Source organism: Zootoca vivipara, chromosome 15, assembly GCF_963506605.1.
Source record: "Zootoca vivipara chromosome 15, rZooViv1.1, whole genome shotgun sequence".
Classification (NCBI taxonomy): domain Eukaryota; kingdom Metazoa; phylum Chordata; class Lepidosauria; order Squamata; family Lacertidae; genus Zootoca; species Zootoca vivipara.
Genome location: NC_083290.1, coordinates 14,136,410 through 14,157,136, shown reverse-complemented (window position 1 = coordinate 14,157,136; position 20,727 = coordinate 14,136,410). Strand labels below are relative to the sequence as shown.

General features: G+C 45.5%; 1 protein-coding gene across 1 annotated transcript; it reads left to right on the top strand.

The window, feature by feature from the left end:
- The first annotated feature begins 948 nt into the window (after positions 1-948).
- Positions 949-18,111, top strand: MDH2 (malate dehydrogenase 2). Its single transcript, XM_035139831.2, has 9 exons — positions 949-1,114; positions 6,027-6,195; positions 8,845-8,928; positions 10,818-10,927; positions 11,093-11,218; positions 13,588-13,665; positions 14,671-14,770; positions 16,922-17,073; positions 17,792-18,111. The coding sequence occupies exons 1-9, from the start codon at positions 1,049-1,051 to the stop codon at positions 17,921-17,923; spliced, it is 1,017 nt and encodes a 338-aa protein (XP_034995722.1). The 5' UTR covers positions 949-1,048; the 3' UTR covers positions 17,924-18,111.
- Positions 18,112-20,727: the final 2,616 nt, after the last annotated feature.

Below are 20,727 nucleotides of genomic sequence, written 5' to 3'. Positions count from 1 at the left end.
GTTCTATTCGTAGGACGTAGGACATCAAAAGCACCTGCACCTTTATCGGTTTTAAATGTCAAAAGGATTGTTGTTGTTTTAAATTAGCTTCATCTCCATTCATCCCCTTCCCCATTACTCTACTCTCAGGATAGTTTAGGCTGAGGAAAAATAAATCAACTGACATTCTCAAGAACTGACAAGTACAGTACTGTATTCTGTATACAGTATTGGCTTTATGCCCCTTCGCTGTATCTGCACAGGAAAAATAATACGAGGGTCTCAATCTTCAATTGTACTTTATTAGGGTTACCCCCCCCCTTTTCTGCTACTGTGCAACTTCACGGAAAAATTAAAACATATATATTTTAGTGTTTACAGGTTAATAACATGAAGTTTTCTGTCTTTGTGTGAATGACACCCAGGGTTTAAATCAGCATTTACGGTTTAAAAGGAGGGGATATATTAATTTCTGCAGGTCAATCGCTCTTTTAAATGGATAAATGTAAATTTGAAAGTTACAGGTCTTTGAAATAAAGCCTTTGTGTATCCCGTGAGACTTAAACCAATCCAAATTAAGGGACATGATTTAACAGCGCATTCCTAACCAATGTATATGCAGAAATAATGAATTCAGTGGGGTTAGGATTGCATCCTCATTTAAATCCATTAATTTAAATGGATTTACTCTGAGTTTGCAACTCACTGTATATTTTGTATATGTGTGTGTAATGTAAATGTATTTTTGATTACTATATTAACACATATATCAAATATACAAAAATATTTTTAAAAGGTACTGTAAGGTATATAAAAATCAATCAGATTCCCCGAGAAGTACATATCTTGCGAGGCAAAGTGCAAAAACATCGCGAGAAAACGCGAGAGGGGCTTAAACTTAAATTGGGTGGGCGCGGCGATCGTGAAAACGGAAAGCCAAAAGCGGCAGGAGACCGAGCTCTCGCGAGACAACGACAGTAAAGTCTCGCGGTGCCCTCGCTGCCTGGAGGTCGTTCCCGAAGGAGAAAGAAGCCGCCGACTCTTCCCACGCCGTTCGCAGCTGACGACCATGTTCTCCCGCCTCACCCGGCCCGCCTCCGTCGCGCTCCGCAGAGGGTTCGCCACCTCCTCCCAGGTAGTTGAAGCGGGGAGCCGACGGGGGCCCGTGAGGGTTACATGATGTGGGGCGACGCCGCGGCGGCAGCGAGTAGCCGTGGCTTGGGCCTGCTTGAATGAGAAAGTGCGCATGCGTTTGGGGTGTTCTGTGCTCGGCGCTGTGCAAGGCAGCCAGTTTCGGTCGCTGCACCCCGCGTGGTTACGAGGGCTGGTCGGCTGTTGCCCACTTGATTATTTTTTATTATTACTCTGCTGCATTTTAATCCAAGGAGCTCGAGATGGTGCACATGGTTCTCCCCCATCTCCATTTCATCCTCAAAACAACCCTGTGAGGTAGGTTAGGCTTAGAGGCAGTGACTGGCCCTCAAGGTCACCCAGAGAGCTTCATGCGAGAACTGGCCTCCCCCAGGTTTTTAACACCACACTGGCTCGGTGTTGGAGGTTATAGCTGACTTCATCTTTTCCCTTTGGGTTGGTTGGTTAATTCATTCAATCACATACACTTTCAGATGAGAGAGAAACTTCCTAATGTTGAGTGGAGGTGTGATCCATTCATCTGCATAACGTCTTAATAGGCGTTTATTTGCTGCAGCTTGCAGTCATTGCAGCTTTTATGTAAAATGCATTTAGCATATACAAACACAACTGAGCGGTAACGCTTTCAGATTCAGAATTATACAAAGGTAAGATTCAGAGAGCACCATGGGTGCTCCTTATTTTGAATAGCAGCTGCTGGAAATTTTGCAGTCTTTGCTGTTACTTGATTGTGTCTCTCCGCAAGGGGAAAAGTTGCATAAAAAACAGCTGTGTGTCCTGGATGAGACCATTATAATAAAAAACATTTTGTCTTATTTTGGTAATCCCCTTGATAAGTGTGGTAGTCTTCATTTTAAAATAATTTGTTTTAATTCATTTTATTTATTCACACCAAGAGCCAATGTGCTGTAGTGGTTAGAGTGTCAGACCAGGACCTGGGAGATACCAGGGTTCAAATCCCCACAGCCATGAAGCCATGACCTTGGGCCAGTCACTGCCTCTCAGGTTAACCTGCCTCACAGACTTCTTGTGGGAATTAAATTGAGAAGAGGAGAAAAATATATGCCACGTCAAGCTGTTAGGAGAGAAAAAAGGTGTAGGATAAATGCAGTAAATAAATTAAATTTTATTTCCAGAAGGAATCTATGACCTCTGACAAGATAAGATAAGATATCTTTATTGTCATTGTCCCCTTGCGGGAACAACGAAATTACTCGGTTGCTACATCCACTCAGATAAAGCATTCCGCATAATCCAAAATTACAAAAAGCTAATTAAAAACAGTAAATATACTACAAAATAACAAGTAAAATAAGATGACTTCAAAGTCCGGGCTTTCCATTTAAGGCCAAAATTGCTCTAGAGAAGAAACTGTTCCTGAGACGGCTCGTTCTTGCCTACATTGTTCTATATCTCCGTCCCGATGGCAGGAGCTGAAAGAAATGGTGACCAGGGTGCGTTGGATCTCTTGATATATCTAGTGCTTTTCTATGGCACCTGGTGGTGTAAATTTGTTCTAAGGTGGTGAGTGAGCAGCCAATAATGCTCTCTGCTGTTTTAATAATTCTACACAGCCCTGCTCTGTCCTGGGAAGTACAGCTTCCGTACCACACACATAAACCGTACGTGAGCACGCTCTGTATGGCACAGTGATAGAAGGCAAGCAGCAGCTTTTGTGGAAGATGGTTTTTCCTTAAAATTCTCAAAAAATACAGTCTCTGCTGCGCCTTCTTCACAAGCCCCCTTGTATTAACACTCCAGGACAGATCCTCCTGTAACTCAATGCCTAGAAATCTAAACGTTGTTACCCTCTCCACACAAATTCCGTCAATCAAGAGTGGCTGGACCTCGTTCTTCTGTCTCCTAAAGTCCACCACAAGCTCCTTAGTTTTCTTTGTGTTTATGAGCAAGTTGTTGACTCTGCACCACTGTCAGCCGCTCCACCTCATCTCTATACTCAGTTTCACCCTCCTTATCCTTATCCTCCTTATCAGAGATGAGCCCGATCACGGTTGTGTCATCTGCAAATTTGACAACCCTATTTCTAGGGTGGGCAGCGACACAATCATATGTATAAAGAGTATAAAGGAGCGGACTAAGCACACATCCTTGTGGTGTTCCTGTGTTAGTCCTAAGCATGTTTGACATATAAGGGCCCAACCGGATGATGTTTGTTGACCTAAATGTTTTTTAATTGATCGGGTCTCTTGACTAAGGCTCTAGAAGTCTTGGTGAGTAAACTATTGGGAATGGAGGAATGTGCTTCTGGAGTAGAGGAAGAGAACTGCTTGTTGAAAGTCCACTGGTAGGATCTTCAGTAAATTGCTTAGTGTGAATAGCTGCCTATTAGCCCAGCAAGATGTGAAAAGCCAGTTCAGATAAAGATTTGGGCTAATACTGTGTTTTAAATCCCATTTAGATGGTAGGAAGTGGGTGGCGCTGTGGTCTAAACCACTGAGCCTCTTGGTCCCAGCTCCTGCCAACCTAGCAGTTTGAAAGCACGCCAAAAAAGTGCAAGTATGTAAATAGGTACCGCTCTGGCGGGAAGGTAAACAGCGTTTCCGTGCACTGCTCTGGTTTTGCCAGAATCAGCTTAGTCATGCTGGCCACATGACCCGGAAAAACTGCGGACAAATGCCGGCTCCCTCGGCCTGTAAAGCGAGATGAGCGCCGCAACCCCAGAGTCGTCTGCGACTGGACTTAACTGTCAGGGGTCTTTTACCTTTACCTTTTTAGATGGTAGGAATTGCATGACCCTTTTGCAGATGACTGAGCAGAGGCTAGATTGAAAAAGAAATGTGGAGGAACATGCATTGGCAGTGCCATTATGGGGTGTTAATCAAACTAGTGATGGAGGAGCACAAGTCAGGCTAGCATGGTTGGAAGGTTTGCTGAGGAAGTGAGTCTTGTTTCGTTGGGGGAACAGGGTGGAAGGAGCAAGACTTGGAGGTGTGTTGGTGGAGGGGCAGGTTCCTGATGGCAGGTGATCTTATGGTCAATAAAGTTTCATGGCATTGTCTAGTCTACATCACTTCCTTTTAGCTTGATGCGCCTCTCAAAATAATACAAGGACTCTCATCCTGTTACTTTTTTTTTTTTTGCTTTGTCCCTGATCAATGCTCTGCTTCTTGGTTGTTTGCCAAGAAAGCACTTCATTAACAAGTTCAGGCCTTGCAATTAATTTGTACAAATGTCTTGCAACATCCCTCATCCTGGCCACTTTCCAGACCTTTCACCCTTCCTAGTCAGGGCCTTTTGCAACTCCCACCTACTAAGGGTAACATTTCTGCTCATTTCTTTTCAGGGTTGGGGGCTCTCCTGTTCTTGCACAATTGCTGCTACTTCCCACTGGGGCAAGAACACTCCATTCTGAATCATCTGTGTTCGCTGCAGAAAGCTTTGCAATATCACTGGCACCTGATTACATTAAATTCCTGGGCTTTGCAGAGGGAGGGAGGTGGGAGACAGAATCTGTTACTCTTCAGTTCACTGCTAGCCTTAAACTTGAAGAGCTTTTCCTCGTGCCTGTTACTTTTTGTCAACTTTCCCCCTTTTGCTCTGCTTAATTCTATTTATTAAAAGATTTATAGCCAGACTTTCATTATGAAATAACAAGACAGTTAATAGGCTAAAATCAGTACTGTACAATAAACAAGTAAAAGACAAAGAAGCACATGGAAGTAATTGGAGAACTTGGCAGTGGCTTAACTTTTCCTTGGCCCAGAGGATAGAAGTCTCTCTTGTCTATCAGCAAAGCTGCTTACAAGTCTCCTATGGTCCCTAATCAATTACAGCTAATATATAGTGGGGAATTCTTAAAGAAATGAAGGAGAAAGGTTTGGTGCTCAATTTCCAGCAGGATTTAGCTCCTGAGTTTTGGGCAACTCTTGTCCTGATTGTGCTTTGGGTGACGCTAGTTAATTTCTTCTCTACAAGTTAGTGGTCAGAAAGCAGGGCATTGTTTTGGATATGACAAAATGGGTGGGGGCTCTAAATCACCTTTAGGCTAATATTTTCTGCTGCTTTTAATCCTCCCGGTGTTAAGAAGTGGTAATGTGAATAGAGAAGTGTTTTGCTGAGGCTGTCTATTCTTATTGTATCTTATTTATACCATGCTTTTGGCATTCATGGTGTCTTTCAGGGTTACATAGGTCCCTGCTTTCAAGCAGTATACTGTCTAAAACAGACAGTGGGGAAAATTTAGAGGCAGAGAGAGGCAAGGGTACTGTAGCAAGAGAAGAACATTGGCACATGCCAGTCCCCTTATTTAAAGTTTGGTCGTTGTTGGGGATGAGGGATAAGCCAAGCCAGAGTCTGTGCTGAAAAAGTGTGGCTTAAGGAAGGATTTGAAGGAAATGCAATAAGCTGCATAATTTTTTTTTTAACAGAAACTCCCATATAGGATATAGGGTGCTCTTCCAAATTTGAGATCTTTAATTCCAGGAAGGTTACAAATTCTAACCACTGAATACCAATTTGCTTGGCTATTGCCATAAACATATAAAGTAATTTGTATACTGATCTCTGGTGTATGTTCAAAAACTTTTCCTTAGATGGGGAAAATACTTAGACCTCTGGTGCTTGGGACAACCGGGGTACTGTTTTGTATGTCTGGAAGTGAGGCAGGAACTGTTGGGTGATGAAGCGAGATTTGGACTTATGCTGTATGGCAGCATTTGCCAAGCTGGTACCCTCCAGAAGTTTTGCACTACAGCCAGCACAGGGCATCCAGGCTGTCATGCAAGCTTCAGGTGTTCTTCGTGTTATGATGAAGGATGTGATGTGACCATGTAAAGTTTTGGGAAGCTCTGCACAAGAGCATCACTTCACCACTTCTGGTTAGTGCCTGAGAATATTCCATTTTAAATCATTTTCTTCTCTTTGCCTGCTCTTAGAACAATGCTAAGGTGGCCGTGCTTGGTGCTTCTGGTGGGATTGGCCAACCTCTCTCTCTCCTACTGAAGAACAGCCCCTTAATCAGTCGCCTCAACCTCTATGATATCGCCCACACTCCTGGTGTAGCAGCTGACCTCAGCCACATCGAAACGAGAGCTGAAGTGAAAGGTATGAGTTGCTGTTTAAACTTCTGGCCTAGTGCTCTGTGTTTATATATAATTTGTGTGCTCCTAATCTACAGCATTTATAGATGTAGTTGGTTGTAAGAACCCATAATGGATACGTGTTCCCCAGAACTAGAGTGAGCCAAAGCTGACAGAAGGCACTTTGTGCCACCTGAGCCTCAAGCAACATTGATGGATTCAGAAGTACCCCTATGCAGGTACATCCGGTCCAGGGAACCACCCGCTAACCGTGTTTCAGTCTTATCTGGCTTGAGCTTCAGATTATCCTGTCCATTGCTTTCTCTAAATGATTGTAATAATCATTCATAACAGGAGCAGGGAACCTGTAGCCCACCAGATGTGGATTAACTTGGACTCCCAGTGCCATAGCCACTATGGTCAGTGGTCAGAAATTGATGGGGCTTTGTAGTACAGCAGCAACTAGAGGATCCTGGGTTCCCACCTCTGATTCATAGCCAACCTCCCATCCATCCGGTCTAGGGGACCGCCCACTAACAGTGCCTCAGTCTTATCTGGATTGAGCTTCAGTTTGTTGGCTCTCATCCAGTCCATCGAAGCAAGACAACAGTCTTGTACATCCACTGCCAACACCTGCTGATATAAAGGAGAAGTAGAGCTGTGTGTCATCAGCATATTGCCCAATGCAAGGAATACACACTTTAGATTCTCCCCACCCCACAAAACTGGACAGAGATCCTGGAGGGGGAGAGACTTTCTATATACAGCAACTCCCCTTCTCCAACCCTCAAGTCTGCCCTGGTGCTGCATCGAGTACCTAGGTAAGCACAGCCAGGTAGGACCAAATATGGGCTTTAGGCTAATAAATGTTCCCCACCACTACAGCAACCCATAGTTTAGCATTGCAAGAATGAGCTGCAGTGAGCCATTGGTTTGGGTGCTTCTCTGGTGTGGCTGTAGAAAGAGATTAAGAAGCATTTGCTTCTGTTTTGGATTGTGTTATCTTGCTGCTTATTGTGTTATCCAAAGCCAGTCAAATGTGGTAGATCTTATCCCACAAGGTTCTTCAGAGCTTTGCACGCAGAGTCAAATTGTTTGCAGAATGGGCTGGTTGCTGTGCTGAAAAAACTAGAAAAGTCTTGGGCTACCTACCACTACAGGCTTCCCACAAATGTACTTGCCTAGTGGAAAAGTGTGTGTGTGGTCTTGGGAAAAGTTCCTGTTCTTCTCTGCTTTGGAAAAGGTGGAGATGCTTGTCATAATTGTGGTTGGACAAAGGGTGTTCAGGCTGGTGATGTGGCATCAGTGTGATTTATGTTTATTGCAAAGGCATATCTGTGTGCCAAAGTGCAAACTCATGAATGCTCTGGAGTGTAGAACAAGGGAGAGCAGGGTGGTTCATTTTTTCTGTTGTAGCTGTTAGCAGAGTTGAAGGTTTAGCCTCATCCTTCCATTTCCCACCATGAATCATGTTGGTGGGAGGTGGAACCACAGTGACAGAGAATCTCTGCTTATCTACCTCTGCCCTCTTATTCCTGGAGGACATTGTAAGAAATGCAAGTTTGTGTGTGTGCGGCTGCAGTGGCTATGATTCTCGCCATGAGTTCCTCTTTCCCTGTTGGAAAGTTGCTTAGAGAGAAACACATTCCCATTTGCAGTATCCCACACTCTGAATTGAGCAAGCAGCAAAGATTGGTCCATTGTTTGTCCTCCACAGTAACCCAATTTCTGTGTTGAGAAGGACAAAGCTTCAGCCACACTCAACTGCAGGTTTAATTAAAAATGATATACAGCTTATGGAGAGGCTTCTATTGGTTGGTTCTTGAGCTTGATCAGCTCAGAGCTCTTTGTAGACCCCCCCCCCCCCGGTCTGAATATGCCTTCCCAATTTGAGTACCGGTAAGTGAAGTTGGCTGGCTAGCTTGCTTGACATGCTATCTTCTGCTGCTCCATGAAGCTCTTAATCTGCCTATATTTGTGCCCCATTGAGGATCAGTGCATAGTGCTGTTAATAAAGCCATAAATGGTTTGGAACCCACTTACCTGAAGAGGCATCTTGGGCTGCCCATGTCTTAAGATGAAGGTTAAGACATTTTTATTTATCCAGATATTTTAATTTGTGTAATCTTCAGGGTGAATATTTCAATGTTGATTCCCGATGTTAGCGTGCATTGTCTTACGTTTTAATTATAAATGATGTATTGGGTTTTAGTTAATGTATTGTCTATATCGGGCATCCCCAAACTTCAGCCCTCCAGATGTTTTGGACTACAATTCCCATCATCCCTGACCACTGGTCCTGTTAGCTAGGGATCATGGGAGTTGTAGGCCAAAACATTTGGAGGGCCGCAGTTTGGGGATGCCTGGTCTATATTGTCAAAATCTGTTTAGGTGAAGGGAGGTATAGAAATGTGTTAAGTACAGTATTGACTGGAAGCTGGAAGGTGCTGCATCTTGATGCAATGGAATACTGCTTCAGGATGCTACTTTTAAAATAAACAGTAGGAAAAAAATTAGCTTCATCAACAGCAAATTCCTAAGCACCGCTCATGTTGTGGTCTAAATGTGTCTTCAATTCCTGCACACACACATAATTCAGCATGTTGAATTCATCTGGATGGATGATCTGCCAATAGAAAAGTGTAAATGCAGCTATCTCTTTTTTTCACTTCAGGTTTCCTGGGACCCGAGCAGTTGCCAGAGTCTCTGAAGGGCTGTGAAGTTGTTGTTATTCCAGCCGGTGTTCCTAGAAAGCCGGGTAAGTCTTTTAATCTACAGAAATTCTAAAGGGGTGCCAAGTTGCGTGTGATTGTTGGGTGAGTGCATCTGGCATCTCCCGGTGCCCCTGTTGAGGCACACAACTTTGTGCCTGAGGAATAGGTATAGTATTCCGGGACAACTCGTACCTCTGCCTCCCCTGGTAGGCCATTGATCAAAACAGTTCCTGCTTGAGCTTCTATTAGACTCAAAGGGCTGTGCATAAGTCTTCTCTTGGTGGCTGTTCAGTGAAGCTGGAATAAAGCACTTGACACCTTGTATTTTATTTTTATTTATTGTGTACAATTATTTATATCCTGCTTTCTGAGGCAGCTTACAGGAAACATTAAACTGCATTTTTAGAAACCACAATAAACAATGTCAGCATGCATAGACCGTAACTGGGAGTCTTCCCACAGGGCAGTTGGCAGGAGAATGGCCTGAGGAGAAAGCTCAGCAAACTTAAAATAGCTTGTAATATTTTATTAATTCCCTCCATCTCTATTCTCCAGGCTTCTCCCAGTTGCCACAGGAAGGCCCATAACTCAGTGGTAGAGCACCTGCTTTGACTGCAGAAGGGCCGTTGTTCAATCCTTGGCATATCTAGGACTGGGAGAGATGGATGCCTGAAACCCTGGAGAGCCACCACTAGTCAAAGTGTAAATAACACTGAGCTAGACTGACCTTTGGTTCAACTCTCCATATAAGGCAGTTTCCTATGTTCCCTTAATTTGTTACCTTGTTCAACATTTGCTGGCCTGAATTCCTCCCTGCAGACCTTCAATGCTTCTAAACCCCACAGTCCGAGAATGTTTGGCGGGGAGGAGAGAGGTAGGCTGGAGCCCTTTTAGGCAGTGCAAAGTCTGTTTTTCCTTGAAATACTTCCTCACTGGTTGTGCCTCCTGCCACTGTCTCCATCTGACACTTGAGAACTTTGCTCTTGGGCTACCCAATGCTGCAGGCATCCACAGACATGCTTGCCAACTTCTGGCAACCATGCCTTTTAATTTAAATTTGTCAAGAGCTCCTGCCCTCTTCTCAAACCTTGGGGGGGGGATCAGTGTGAGGCCTTGGGGAGAGACCCTGCTCTTTCTTCAGCTTTGGGGAGGTATGCTTTGTTTGGCATTCAAAGTGGTTCAGTGCAGTGCAGCTGAATTCTGACCTTCAACCCAGCTTGCAGTTGGGAAGAAAGGCGGAGACCTTCTGCAGAATTACACTGGGCCTCAGAGGTACTTGGAGCACTCAGTGTGAAGTTGCCACCAGGGGCGTCATTCCTCCCTCCACTCTGGAGGGGATCAGGAGGAGCCGAATTTTTTGCTGCCTGCTGCTGCCGGGGTGGGGGGGTGGGGGTGCTTCAGCCTACTCTGTTCCATGCTGGCAACCAGAGATGGTTGAAGTGCAGTTGTGTTGCAGACAAGGGAGGCACCTGCCTTTTCCTGGGGCATGTATGTCAACAGCACAGGTGGAGCCTCTTTTTCAGCCCAGGGACTTCATTCCCTCATGGGCAGCCTTCTGCCAGTCAGTGATGGGCAGGTCAATGGATATACAACTCTTCTTTTGGTGTGGTAGACTACATTCCAGCCATGCAAAAGTCTCCACATCTCTCCATTGCCCTTCTAGGCAAGCAAAGAGGCATTAGCACAGTTCAAAGGCACTCGTGGTGGATGTGTAGCAGGAGCAGAGAGAGGCATGGCCTAGGGAGTGCCGTGAGGGCCAGAGAGATATGGAGGGCCGCATTCATCTCAGACTCTCAGGTCCCCTGCCTCTGGTGTAAAGTGCCCAGCTGGGGACTTACCTTAAGTATACCTATGATGTGATTTCTCTTTATCTGAATGGGGGTTAGATAGATACTGGAAAGCAGCTAATAAGTTTCTCCACTGTGCTCTGTAGGCATGACCCGTGATGACCTTTTCAACACGAATGCCACTATTGTTGCTAACCTGGCTGCCGCTTGTGCCCAGCACTGCCCTGAAGCCATGATCTGTGTGATTGCAAATCCGGTAAGCAAATTCCAGCCTCCCTTTGCTGGGAGTAAAGGAGTGCAGTGTGTCTTGACAGTAGCCAGATTGAGAAACAGGTGTGTGCCTTTCTCTCTCTTCTCTCCTGATATAGAGGGAGCTTTTGTGCATTTAAAGGGGCAATGATTTTTTTTCTTCCCCTTTCAGGTCAATTCTACCATCCCAATTACTTCTGAGGTCTTTAAGAAGCATGGGGTATACAACCCCAACAAAATTTTCGGCGTCACAACACTGGACATTGTCCGAGCAAACACTTTTGTGGCTGAACTGAAGGTATGTTGTTGCAGTCTGGGCTCACATTTGGCATTCAGGACTCCACTAATGTCCTTAGGTATCGCTGTAGCATAAGGATTTGTGGTGATGGGACTCGCCAGATTCCTGTTTGTGGTACAGGTCCAATTAGAAAATGAAATTTTGACACTGTCCTTTCGTAAGCCCAAGTCCTTGAGCTGCCTCCACCCCTGCCAGAAATGGCTCTACTGTAGAAAAGGTACCTGGATTTTAATTTTCTTAAACCAGTTTTTAATGCTACAAACTTGGTTACTGAGTACAGATTTGGGACGTGTCTTCCAGCATGTGGATAATCTAAACAAGGGACTGTGAACAGAATCCTGGTTCAGAGAGTAGCAGCTGCAGGAGGGAGTAGCCAGTCGAGAGGGCAAATCATATTGCACCTAAGCAGGGGCAGCCAACGTGGTGCCCTCTGGATATTGTTGAACTGTTGTTGAACAACAGCTGGATTCCTTGTACCCTTTAATCTTTCCTCTGCAACTACAGAGGGCTGAATCAAACCTATAAAAATTACAAGCTGCCATGCCCAGCAGGCTGTTGGCTGGGTGGCAGACACCCTGCCGTGGGCGGCACATTAGCTGTTACTTGGGTGATTTGGCATTCAACAGCCTGGTTGCTGCCTCAATGTCTGCTAGGATCAACACCCTAACCTTAGACTCTGCGGGTCCTGTTCTCTGCCTGTCCAGTCACAAAGCAGAAGAAGGCAGCTTGACGTTTCAACACTCTGTGATCTCTTTGCCAGCTAGGCACACTTTGTGAAAGACATGGAAGGCCTATTGTCTTGGGCCAAAGAAAATCAGATCTCTGGCCAGCTGCTGTCTGTTGAAACAGAACAGCATGTCCTCCCTTCACCTTGGCATAAGGTTGCAGGGATAATAAATAGAAATCCTATGATGTAGTTTTGATTTACTCCTCTGCACTTCGGCTGCAGGCCAAAACATTTCCAGATTATCTTCTGCATATTATTAACCCGCTCTTGGGGTTGGGAAGAAGCGGTGGCCGAAGAACCTCTGAGCGCAGTTCAGTGGCACAGATTGTGGGTTCAAGTGCTCAGCTGTATTTCCAGAAATTAGGCCTCTCAAATCTGTGCTCATTGCTCTTTTGCAGCCAGGGCCCTTTAAATACCTGCTTTTTCTCAGGGTTGCAGGGTTGGGTTACCTTGATGTTTCCGTTCTGCCCCCACCTGCAGTTCATTTGCATTTTGCAAATTAAATTTAGTATCGCTATATTTCACATGTTTTTACCTTTTACCACTTATTTTTGGGAAGGAAAGATAGGCATGGGAATTAGGAGAGACAGAATGGCAGAGGTGCTAGAGCAGGCATCCCCAAACTGCGGCCCTCCAGATGTTTTTGGCCTACAACTCCCATGATCCCTAGCTAACAGGACCAGTGGTCAGGGAAGATGGGAATTGTAGTCCAAAACATCTGGAGGGCCAAAGTTTGGGGATGCCTGTGCTAGAGCCTCACTTTTTATCACGCCCAAGTCTTAACCGGACATTTCCCACTAATTCGAGTGTTTCTCAGTTCCATGAGAGATGGGAACTCCCCCACCCCCACCACCCAATCATAAAATGAAAGTCAGGATCTTGGGAATACAGTATTGGTTCTGTATCATCACAATCCATCTGCAGGTGCAGAGAGCATGTACATATCATTTAATTTTTTTAAAAAAAGAAAAGTATGTTCCGTCATGCAAAAGTACATAATACATGTATTTTGGGGATTGGTGCCCAGAACCTTCCTTTCAATTCAACAGTTCAGTTTTACACTTTAATAATAACAACAACAACATGCATCAGATCATTTCCAGAATGGAAGTGGATATACCAATCTTTGGCTGTGTTCACACCATATATGTAAAGCACTGTGATACCACTTTAAGCCAGCATGACCTCCCCCAATGAATCCTGACAGATGTAGTTTTTTAATAGTGCTGACTGTTGTTAGGAGGCTCCCTATTCCTCTTCTCAGACTACAATTCCCAGAGTTCCATGGGAAGAGGATTGGCTTTTAAATCACTGTGAAGTTTAGCTCTCTGAGGGGAATAGGAGTTTCCGTAACAATTCTCGTCGACCTCAAAAAAACTACAACTCCCAGGATTCTTTGAGGGAAGCCATGATGGTCATAGTGCTTTCTCCTAACCCGTCTGGCTACCTGCCCATCGCTAGGCACAAGTTTAAAGGGCTGGTGCACTTGCAATACAATTGTGTCTGCTGGCCTTATTAGTTCATAGGATTGCTGCTGATTGTGGCAGAGACAGTGTGCCAATTCCTACTTCTCAATGAGCCCATCCAGCTTGTTGCAGATGTTGACTACAGATTCTTGCTGAAACCTGGCTCTCTTCCACAGGGCTTGGATCCAGCTCGTGTAAACGTCCCTGTGATCGGCGGCCATGCAGGAAAGACCATCATCCCTCTGATTTCTCAGGTCTGTGTTAGAGTCCTAACTGTTCCAGAGTCTCATGATGGCTCTGGAAAAGTTGCCTGTGTGTATATGTGAGGAAAGTGTCTGTTATCGTCTTCTAGGAGAGTTTGGCTATGAATGGGAAGGGAAAGGCTTATGTGACCAATTGGAAAGAGAAACTGAAAGCACTACAGTCAGTCTCTTTTTAGGGCATGTGATGGTGTGTTCAGAGGGGGCTTGCACAGGAGGCAGTGATGGCTATTTGGATGGCTTTAAAAGAGAATTGGATAAATTCCTGGAGGAGAGGGCTATTGATGGCTACTAGCCTTGATGACTATGCTCTGCCTCCACAGTTGGAGGCAGCCATGCTTCTAAATAGCAGTTTCTGGAAACCACAGGAAGGGGAGAGTGCTCTTGCGCTCAGATCCTGCTTGCTGGTTTCCCACAAGCTACTGTTTGGCCACACTGAGAACAGGGTGCTAAACTAGCTGGACCATTGGTGTGCTCCAGCAGGCTCTTTTGTTCTTGCACGTTAAAATTCTCCTGATCGACTGATGACAAAATTCTGCATTGGGAGCTCAGTGACAGTCGATGCCAGAAGCTTGAAGTCAGTGGCTGTCAGCTGATAGGCACTTCCTTCAGGCTCTACTTCCTGCAAGGTTTGGGTATGCTACTGATTTCCCCATGGGGACAAGTGAGTGTGATTTGGAGGAAACATCCTTGTGGGCCAGATAGGAATCTCTGTTGAGCCTCATTCGACCTGCAGGCTGGAGATTCCCCACCCATGTTGTTGTATCCAGCCAAACTCTACTTGGGAGTCAACCCATGGATACCAGCAAACCTGAGTTATGTCATTTAATTTCAGTGGGTCTCCTCTGAATGTGACACATGTTGGAGACAACCCTTAATCTTATAAATGCTTAAGCAGGGTACATGTAACGCTCGTTTAAAATAATTTTAATAAAATAAACAAAACTTAATATATGACTCATACGTGGGTGAATCATAAATCTATTCCTCCTCTTACAGTGTACACCCAAAGTAGATTTCCCTCAGGACCAGTTGACAGCCCTTACTGGGAGGATTCAGGAGGCTGGGACAGAGGTTGTCAAGGCAAAAGCAGGTGCAGGTAGGTTGACTCATGGGAACGTTCCCCCTCTGGATTCCCATGTAGTATCCTTAAATGGGGCAGTGCTTCCAGTGGGGCTTAGTGAGTTATCTCCTGCAGATGTCCTCCTTGTGCCCCTTCCTCACCAGGTGTTTTGCCAGCCAGCAGTGCAGCTTGTTGAGCTTGTTGTTCTTGTCCAGCTGGACTGATCCCTCTCCCAGCCCAGCAACCACAAAGGAAGCAGGTGAAAATGCTCCGGCTGAGGCGAGAGTGTTGAGCTTCCTTTCAGCTCTGCAGTCCCAAAATAGCTGGCAGCTGGGAGTGTTCTTTGTGGCAGGGCCAGTGGAAGCAAGGTCCCTACAGTTTCTTTCTCTGACCAGTGGATAGAGTTCAGGCTGGTCCCCCCCCCCCTTCATATTCTTCCTGAGAGACAAAGTGGTGCGGTGTCCCAGTGACCCTTGTTCCCATTCAGTGAAACTTTAGACACTTCATAAAGGGCTGTGTGCATCGGTTATTGCCATGAAGGTGACAATCCAGATTTTAAGACACGACATGAAAGGAAAAAGGAAAAGGAGGGAAAAGGAAAAGGAGTAAGGTGTAAAAGGAACAAAGTTCCTATGAGGGCCATCTGAAATGGAAAAAAATGGTTCAGGAGGAGGAGGACCCATATAGTGGCTGGTATGTAGTTCAGCTGATGAGTGTGGGTTTCTACTGTCTCATCTCCCATTGCTGCAGATGAATTCAGTATTTTACAATCTTTAAAGCGGGGGTGGGTAACCTGTGGTCCTCCAGGTGTTATCAGACTCTACCTCACCCCCCCCCCCCAAATAATCCCTGGCTATTGACCATACTGGCTGCTGGGAGTTGGGAGTCCAACCACATCTAGCGGAGGACCACAGATGTTTCTCTCTTGTCTTAAAGCAACCCTGTTTAGTGGGGGAGGAGTATTACTGTCCTTGTATTGCATATCGGGGTATCCAGCGTGGTGCCGTCCAGATGTTGTTGGACTCCCAACTCCCATCAACCCCACCCAATGCGGTCAGTGGTTGGGGTTGGTAGGCATTAGGAGTAAAAAATAATCAAGAGGGCACCATGTCGGCTATTACGGATGGGTAGCTGAGGCTGAGAGAGAATAGCTGGTCCATGGCAAAAGTGAGATTCAAATTCAGGACCCCTTGATTATTAGCTCATGTTGTTAGCTAGTAGGCTGCACCAGCATACATCTTCTGAGGCATGCTGTGTGCTGGGAAGCTTTGCTGTATTCCTTTTGGGGAAACAATTGGCCTGTGGGGGGCAGGGTTCACCACTGGAACATTTCCCACATCACTCTGGATGATGTTGTGCAATATTTGAAAAAACATTGTAATATTTAGAAAAGTATTTCCTTCGTGAAGATTATATAGGCTGTAAGCGTTAAAAATAAGATTTTGAAGTAGATTTAGCAACTGTAGAATTTAAATAATTGGTTAATAGATTAAAGGTAAAGGTAAAGGGACCCCTGACCATGAGGTCCAGTCGTGACCGACTCTGGGCTTGTGCGCTCATCTTGCATTATTGGCCGAGGGAGCCAGCGTACAGCTTCCAGGTCATGTGGCCAGCATGACAAAGCCGCTTCTGGCAAACCAGAGCAGCACATGGAAACGCTGTTTACCTTCCCGCTGTAGCGGTTCCTATTTATCTACTTGCATTTTGAGGTGCTTTCAAACTGCTAGGTTGGCAGGAGCTGGAACCAAGCAACGGGAGCTCACCCCGCCACAGGGATTCGAACCGCTGACCTTCTGATCAGCAAGCCCTAGGCTCAGTGGTTTAACCCACAGTGCCACCTGGAATAATTAAGATTTGGTTTTTAGATGATGGGGAATAAACTGCTAAATATGTATTATAATGAAAATCAGAAAGAAGGGAACGAGGGAAGTCATTTGATGTGAATGAAAATAAGGTTTATATAGGAAATGTTTTTATGTATTTTTGTTTTTAGTTTTGTTTTTTATTATTAGTTTGTTGCATTTTGTTCATTTATTGTTTGTTAGAAATGTTATTTGTTTGTGGTTGTTTCTTATAAAATGAATAAATATTTTATTTTATTTTTAATTGTGCTGGCATGATAGGTAGGTAGACCCCTTGTCTGTGTTCCTCCACGGTGTTGAATCTTTTCCCATTTCCCCCCAACAGGATCAGCCACGCTCTCTATGGCTTATGCTGGTGCACGGTTTGTTTTCTCCGTCCTGGATGCGATGAATGGGAAGGAGGGGGTCATTGAGTGCTCTTTCGTCCGGTCAGAGGAAACTGAGTGCACATATTTCTCCACGCCACTGCTGTTTGGGGTATGGAGCTATGGTGACACTTGTGTCTATTTGCATATATGTGTAGACCACCTTCCAGCCACATGATTCTCGAATTCTGCCTCATCTTTTTATCTGACTTTTCAGGCATATACCTGTCACTGGCATTGTGTTTGAGAAGCCTTGGTCTCAGGCTCATAAACCTAAAAAGACAAGATACCCAAACTAGGGGAAGGGGGAGTGGAAGGAAAAAGGATAGAGGAGGGAGATAACTTTGACAATGCCAGAAGGAAGTGGTGGGTTGTGAACGGGCATTGAAATCCCTCTGGGGCCAGGCTAGGTGACCTTGCTTGGACAGAGAGAGAGCAGAGTTCAGGGCTGGGCAGATTTTGTAAAGGAGGTCTTCAGCATTACCCAACCCTAGGTAGTTTAGGGAAGCCTTCCCCAACCTCCATGTGTTTTTCCTGCTGGGGCTGGAATTGTTGTCTTTTAAACATGGTGTGAATGTGGCCTTTGTAACAGAGACTTTTCCAGCTAAAGCAGGCACCCCCAAAATTCGGCCCTCCAGATGTTTTGGACTACAATTCCCATCATACCTGACCACTGGTCCTGTTAGCTAGGGATCATGGGAGTTGTAGGCAAAAACATCTGGAGGGCCGCAGTTAGAGGATGCCTGAGCTAAAGCAACATTTGTCTCTCTAGCGTCTGCTTCATTGTGCTAATCTCCCCGCCCCTCACTTCCCCTTTCCTTCCCTTTTAGAAAAACGGCATTGAGAAGAACCTAGGCATTGGCAAGATTTCTCCTTTTGAAGAGAAGATGGTGGCAGAGGCAGTTTCGGAGCTGAAAGCTTCCATCAAGAAAGGGGAAGAGTTTGCCAAGAGCATGAAGTGAAGATCTGTTGATGACAAAAGAAGAGAACTGAAGCCCCCTTAATTTATTTTAAGGTGCATCATGTCACTTTAAAGGCTCCCGGAGCAAAGCATTGAGTTCTGCTTCCAGGCCTTGATGTTAGCCCTGCCCTTTAAATCTGTTGATTGGAATTCCGTTCCTCAATTAAAAAACAACCTGTTTATTTTTCCCCAATGTGTTCCCTGGGTGTAACCAGTGTGTGGTGATGTGTGGGCGTGTGTGTGGGCGTGTTCACATGCATGTGTTTTTGTGTGTTATCTGGACCTGTTCCCTAAAAGAGGCACCCCAAGATCAGTGCTTTGAGACTCAAGAGTTTTTCCGAAAGGAAGTTTTGGGGTCGTAGTAGGCTTATTCCCACATACCTCTTTGGGCAGATGTTGAGGTGGTTGGAGGGGAGACCTTAGATAGCTTTGCTTTTGTATGAGCAGATTGTTATGCTTTCAGCCCTGTGGTGGAGACGTGGCCCATCTGATGTATCTGCACATATACCTCTTGATGGGAATCAGGTTCCCCATGCATGATAGAGCAGTACATAGCCTCCAACATTTCTCCAATGAAAATAGAGACATCCCATTCAATAATGATAAACTTACTATTTCTACCTCACATACCTTACTAAGTTGCCCCAGCTACTCTGGGCAGATTCCAACATATATAAAAACATAATAAAACATTAATTTTTTAAAAAAACTTCCCTAAACAGAATTGTCTTCAGACGGCTTGGGGGTCAGATAACTCCATAGCCACCACCGTTTCTCCAATGAAAATAGGGACATCCTAAGGAAAAGTGGGACATTCCGGGAACAAATCAGAAACCGGGATGTCTTCTCGAAATCAGGGACATCCCTGGAAAATAGGGACTCTTGGAGGGTCTGACTGTGTTGTACAGACTATAGGTAGAAAGGCTGGATGTTTGAATACTTAACACATGGAACATGTCTGACAAGAAGATAGCAAAACAGTTTCCCTTCTGGGCTTGTTGTGTATATTCAAGGAGTTTTACTGGAGGGCAGGGTCTGTAAAGTTGTGACCACCGGCAGCTTGGAGGGGAATAGCCTGCAAATACTTCCTCCAGCACCCTGAATCTGTTGGTTCTGCCTGTAGGTGTCATGCTGTCCCTGGAATGCAGATTCTTTCCCTGCTTGTTTATATGGTGGTTGAAATTTGGCAGTGGGATACTAAGACCCTCATCACATCATAAAGCCACTACAATACCAATTTATGATATATTCTGAGGTTTATAGAATTGTAGAGTTGGAAAGGGACCCCGAGGGTCATCTAGTCCATCCTCCTCCAATGCAGGGAATCTAAACTAAATCATACGTGTGAGATGGCCATCCAACCTCTCCTTATAAACCTCCAAGGAAGGAGAGTCTGTTCTGCCGTCAGAAAGCTCTTCCTGACGGTTAGTCGGAATCTCCCTGTAACTTGAAGCCATTGGTTCTGGTCCTACCCTCCGGAGCAGGAGAAAACAAGTTTGCCTCGTCTTCCCTGTGACGGCCCTTACGATATTTGAAGATGGCTATTACACCTCATCTCAGTCTCCTCCGTTCCAGGGTAGACATACCCAGTTAACACAGGGACCAGGGATGGGGGGGGGGGGGTTGGCCTGATTCAGCAGGCAGGCTCTTAAATGTGTTCCTGGACAGGGGAAGTGGACAGCCAGGAATCAGCAAGGATGGAAAGTAGATGCTGCAGGAGTCAGCCTAAGGGAACCCACACTTCAGATGCCCAGCCCTGACACCAGCTTCAGAAGCCTCAGTTTTCTGTGTGCCAGCCTCTCAGATGTTTGCCATGCCCTCCTCATGCCATCAAGCAGGAGAGATGTCACTGAGGAAGGACAATCTCACTTTTCCTCCATTTCTTCCTGGTTGGTGTCAGTGATGCAGGGCAGGGGGAGGAAAGATGCTCAACTCTAGAGCAGCCTTCCCTGCCGTTCACCAAGCATAAAAGACTCGGCTGCCATCAATCAGTCCCCTTGGCTGGCAAGAAGCAGTTCCCCAGAGGAGGCTGAGACAAAATCATAAACCTGTAACAGACCGGAGAAGCATGAGACGCGTATTCACTTAATAACAGCCATTTGGGAAGCACCAAGAAGAAAAGGCGGAGATAAAGGGGAACGGGCTTTTTAAAACACTGAAATCAGTTTGGCAGTTACTAGTGTACAGATTCTGAGGCCTCATTCACACCATGCATTTAAAGCTCCAGGATACCACTTTCAACAGTCACCGCTCCACACAAATAATTCTGGGACCTGTAGTTTGTTAAGGGTGCCAAGAGTTGTAAAATTAATAATAAAAATAAGTTTTCCTCCTATCTCCTCTCCAATTTTAATCAAGGCAGGACACTCAAATTTCATCTCTCAATCTCGATAGTCTGATTTAGATTACAACTGCCTGTCTCCTCTGGAGGCACCTTTAATTTTGATCCAATATTCCAAATTGTGAAGCAGCTCTGCCTCTTGCAATGGCGGACTTGGAGTGTACCTCAGTGGCGGAGGGCTTGAGACCCAGCATCTTAACCCCCTTGCTTCATCAGCAGCAGGAGCAGGCACAAAGACATCCACAGGTGCCCTTGTCCCCCGACTGCCTTCAGGTTTTATTTTATTTTTTTACAGCCTCTGGTAACCCCCTCCCCTCCGTCTGAGTTTGGTCCCAGAATGGGAGAGACGTTGCCATTTTTGTAGCTGGAGTCAGTCAGGGCCCTGCCTTCTCAGGCCAAGTGGGAAAGGCCTGCAAGGCACAGTAAATACAGCAAGAAGGCCTGGGATGTCTTTCTTGGGCACG

Coding starts and splice junctions, on each gene's coding strand:
- MDH2 (XM_035139831.2), top strand. CDS start 1,049: ATGTTCTCCCGCCTCACCCGGCCCGCCTCCGTCGCGCTCCGCAGAGGG. Junction 8,929..10,817: donor CGGTGTTCCTAGAAAGCCGG/GTAAGTCTTTTA, acceptor TGTGCTCTGTAG/GCATGACCCGTGATGACCTT. Junction 14,771..16,921: donor CAAGGCAAAAGCAGGTGCAG/GTAGGTTGACTC, acceptor TCCCCCCAACAG/GATCAGCCACGCTCTCTATG.